At 46.5% G+C, this 4,493-nt stretch overlaps 1 protein-coding gene across 1 annotated transcript; it reads right to left on the bottom strand.

Moving 5' to 3' along the window:
• Nucleotides 1-884: 884 nt before the first annotated feature.
• Nucleotides 885-4,113, bottom strand: SPC98 (spindle pole body component 98). The gene is made up of 2 exons (XM_086822989.1): nt 1,484-4,113; nt 885-1,348 (listed from the first exon to the last, which is right to left on the bottom strand). The coding sequence occupies exons 1-2, from the start codon at nt 3,838-3,840 to the stop codon at nt 1,027-1,029; spliced, it is 2,679 nt and encodes an 892-aa protein (XP_086679115.1). The 5' UTR covers nt 3,841-4,113; the 3' UTR covers nt 885-1,026.
• Between the last annotated feature and the right edge of the window lie 380 nt (nt 4,114-4,493).

Here is a 4,493-nt window from a genome sequence, read left to right as displayed (position 1 = left end):
AGCCTGCATCTTCAGAGGGGGCTATTAGTCCCTAGTTGGATCCTGTGGAAAGGTGCTTGAGAGAGCACGTGGATTGCTTAGCTACAGAGGCTGTTTGAGACATAGCTTCTTTGAGGCAGACATGGGTCCCCCCTGCACGAAAAAGGAGGACAAGCTCAATGGTACAAACTATGATCACTGGAAGCTACAAATGAAGGTCTGGTTCACACACAAGGGTCTCTGGGAGATTGTTCAGGGCCACGAACAAAAGCCCGAACGCCCTACCAGCTCTAGGAAGTGGACTCAGGACCACGAGGATGCCCTTTTCACCGAACTTTCAACTTGGGAAAATCAAGACTCAAAAGCTCATTGTGCACTTGTACGAGCCATCTCACCATAGGTCTCCCCCGCCGTGCAAACATTGGATTGTGCTGCTTCTATTTGGAGAAAGCTGACAAACCTATATGCACGGGACTCTACAATGCGGTCTGTCAACCTACTGGGTCAGCTCTTTTCTCTAGAGTTTACAGCAGGGACTTCCATGCAGTCGTTTGTGATGAAGGTTAAGGTAATTCATGACCAATTAGTGGCAATGAGTACTGCCCTGACCTCTTCTCAATTAGCTGCTCTCCTCCTCATGTTCATTGCTTCCGCTTGTGCACATTCTTTCACAATCTACCTTTTAGAACCATGAAAACCAACCCAAATACCAATCACGGTATAAATATAAGATTAGAACTCCGAGATAAGAACTAAGAGACAGAGATCTGAAAGATATGTAAACATACAAAGCTGTAAGCACACTAAGAAATCCTACATGGTCAGAGAAAAACTTTAGCAAAGTTGAAACTAGACTGCCAAACTCAATCATGCCAAAAGACAACAACATGCATGAAGTACACCCCTTTCTTTAACAAGACCTTTAAGAAAAAGAGCTATGTAGGTGAAAACAAAGGGTGAACACTTGGCTTCCCAGTGAGCCTGTAAAAAAGGTCACCTATAGTACATGAAAAACAGCTGAATGAGAATACTCAGCTTCTAAGCACATCAAGATGGTCTTGGAGCCTTGATAGGGGTTCGCTTGAGCTTGAGAGGGATCGTTGACATGCTCATGTGCTGACGAATATAGAACTCTGAAAAGTCCAATCGGAAGGAAAGGAACTTCAAATCAACATGCTGCTGCACAGGAAGCTGTGCTATGAACCCTTCAAGCAAAGATGAGTATTCTGCAGCCACCCCATCCATCTCTTCACCCATGCCCCTAAGAAATTCCACAGTAAATTCCGTATTTGCCATTTTCCTTCCCGTAGCAGAGCGTAGACCAGTCTGGTGCTCTTTTCCCAACTTTTTCCTTACAGAACTGTCACTCCTGCACATATGTAGAGCTCTAAAAACTTGATGCAAACAAGATTTCAACACATCCATGCAAACTTCATGCAGCAACAGTTATATACTTGCTGAGAACAGTTCCTATTAGAAAACCTGGCTGGAACAGTAAACTGACCTGGCCTGCACTGCCCGAGCATTTTCATACAGCCGATCTGCAAGTCCTCGGAATCGGAGAATCAAATCAAACAGACTAAACAAAGTTTTGCATAGGAGCTTTGACCTTTCACCAAGAAGGGCTTTCTCAATAATAGAGGTCAAATATTTCTCATGCGCTGCAATAAGATCATCTAGATCTTGAGCATCTTCCATTTCTTCCAAAAAGTTTGCCCAGGAATATTCCAAGACCTCAAACATGATGTAGTACTGCAAATTTGTGACAAAATGGTTCATTTCATTTCGAAGAGTTTGACACCTTCTCAATACTGCAACCACCTGAGACTTTTCGCCACGGCCTGAAGAGGTGAAAAGTCGGGCTAATGAGCAGTTTGGCTTCATAGTCTGCCATGTTGCACTCAATGCATGCTCAACTCTTTTCAGCCTCCACAAAAAATTGAAGATCTTAAGATAGCTTGACATGATGGCTTCAGTAAAGATGGTATTTAGAGGATCACGCAAAGTATACTCTAAGGAAAACACATCCCATCCTCTATCCCCATCATTGTAAGGCATCATTTTTACCCTCAACCTGTCTAGGATGTCACCCTCATCGTACTGGGCATTTGAAGCTCGAATAGCACTTTCAAGAAGCCCTGCAAGCTTGAAAGAACTCACAGTATTTGCTGGTTGAGAAAGGTCTGGACCTACAAGATCCATAAGATACTGAATAAAGTCACCTTGACCCAAGAGCAGATACCTTTTGATAGCCAAGCAATGGTCTCGAAACCTGTATTGCTCATACATAATTTTTATCAGGTGTCTATCAATCCTCCTTGCTGCCTCCATAACCATCACCTCTAAAGCCTCCGTTTCTCCATAACCCAGCCCCCCACGATCACCAGAGGTCCCAGCAGCAGCAACAGCTTCTGAGGCCGCTGTTGCCCAGTCATGATCCTCACAGCAAACTCTCAAAAAATTGATGGATTTGCCTGTTCGAAGTATCCTTTCAGCTAAAGATTCTGGAATAAAAGATGGGAGCATACCACTCTGAAGTTGGTACCCCTCACGCCACAATGCTTCAGCTTTCACAGGCTGAGCTATGACAAAAAACTCCTCATACAAATCATCCAGCTCCCCTTCAAGGACCCACCTCCTGACCATCTCAAACAAAGGAGAACACACACGGCGAAGTAGCCTAGCCATAATACTCCGAACCAGTGGATCACCATGTTGTGCATGCATGTGGATTGCACCAGCCATGGCCCCTCCCCTGAGACTTTTACAATCATCAACCAACACGGCCATGAGCCGCATTCTTACCAGAGGCTCTGCAAGCCAAACCATCAGACGTCGCAGTGAGAGATAATTCCCTGCCTTGTTCCCCTCTGACATTAAGGGGATGGGGTTGTGAATCTGGGCCTCAAGGACAGCCATCAACCGATAATAGTCTGAAAGCTCCTCCTGTAGGGAGGCACAGAAAGCTTGCCCAACAGTACCTATTGCCTCCATGGGGCCCTGTTCAAGGCTGTCTGTAATATGCTCCTGCACTCGTCTGTAAAGCCATCCAACCTCGCAAATCCTCCGAACATGCATTCTGGTAGCTCGTGGAACCTTGAAGGCTTCATCAACAGCAAAACCATCCAGCTCCCTGTCAAACTTGACATAACGGCCATCAATACCCTGGCACGCATACAGAACATCCCGGACAAGAGCCCCTTCAGTGACCTCTGACTCTTCTTGGCAAAGTTCCACAAACTCCCGAATGGCAGCAGCCTTGGCATTCTCTGTATCCTTGGAAAGAACCAGAACCCCTCCAGAGGGAAGGCGGTTGGAATCAAGATTTTGCACCTTCAGAATTTGGCCATTACTGATGACCATGCTTCCTGCTGGAAATGGCGAATCAGAGGTTCTAAGTCTCTCAATAGGGCTGAGCAATGCCGGAAGGCCTCCATGTGAAGCAGGACCCGACAGGGTTGATGTTAAAGAGCCAGCCATGCCTCTGGTTTCCGAATTCTCCCTTCTCTGGTCCTCAGAGAGAGCACGCAGAACATATAGCAAGGCCCATTTATTCTCGATGCAGCCTGGGCCAATCTGTGCAGAGAACCTTCTGTACAAATCAGCAAATGTGAGGGCATCGGAAGACCTACCTTGAAGCACAAGCTGCCGCTTTATGGCCTCCACCATGGCTGCTTCATCGTTGGCGACAGAGGGGACGATACGACTGCCAAAAATGCGAACGGCGTACTTGTAAGCTCGGTCTGCGATGGTGTCAAGCCGTCCGTGACGATCCGCTCCAGCACTTTCCAGTTCTGTCTTGCTGGGTAAAAGCCGGAAAACAAGCTCCCTCACTAGATCGGCAACTTCCTCGCCCTCCATGGGATCGGATTCTCAAGCCGCTGGGAAAAGGATTAAGAGCCACCGCCGCGAAATGCCGTTGCCGCCTCTGCAGCTGCTGTTGCCGCCGCCATCACAGACCCTGTCCTTCCCACCCACACTAAGGAGGCCGGATCTTCTTCAGCGAGGCTAGATTGCCGCTCGCGAAGCTAGGATGACTGAGAGGGGGCAGAGATCCAGTGACCACCTACTTATTACCCGCAAGAAAGAAGGTGCATCGGAGCGAAAACTACGATATCGCTTTCCTTTTAGTCTTGGCGGGAGGAAATTTGATATCGGTCCGTAGAGGGTGATCACACGGAGGCAGCACCCGCAATTTGTCCAAGGGTGCTTCCACCGTGGTGAGCCAAGATCGAACTCACGACCTCTGGGTTAGCACTCGACCTCTTCACCTCATAAACAACATTATTCTTCCAATTTTTAGACTTTGAACATTATATACAAACACGCAAAATAAACAAGTGTTCATAATTTTGAATAAAGTACACTATATGCCCCCAAAACAAGTTTTACAATCTTATATGGTCAAAATTACCATGCAGTAGTGATCCTAAGCATCCAGGAATCATTTGGATATTAGTATAGCCAAACACCCAAAGTTAATGCTTTTTTATAACTAAACTTTCTAAAGTTTT

The sequence above is a fragment of the Cibotium barometz genome, chromosome 29 (genome assembly GCF_041138505.1).
Source record: "Cibotium barometz isolate CiBa-2024 chromosome 29, ASM4113850v1, whole genome shotgun sequence".
Classification (NCBI taxonomy): domain Eukaryota; kingdom Viridiplantae; phylum Streptophyta; class Polypodiopsida; order Cyatheales; family Cibotiaceae; genus Cibotium; species Cibotium barometz.
This window is presented reverse-complemented; position numbering and strand designations above follow the sequence as displayed.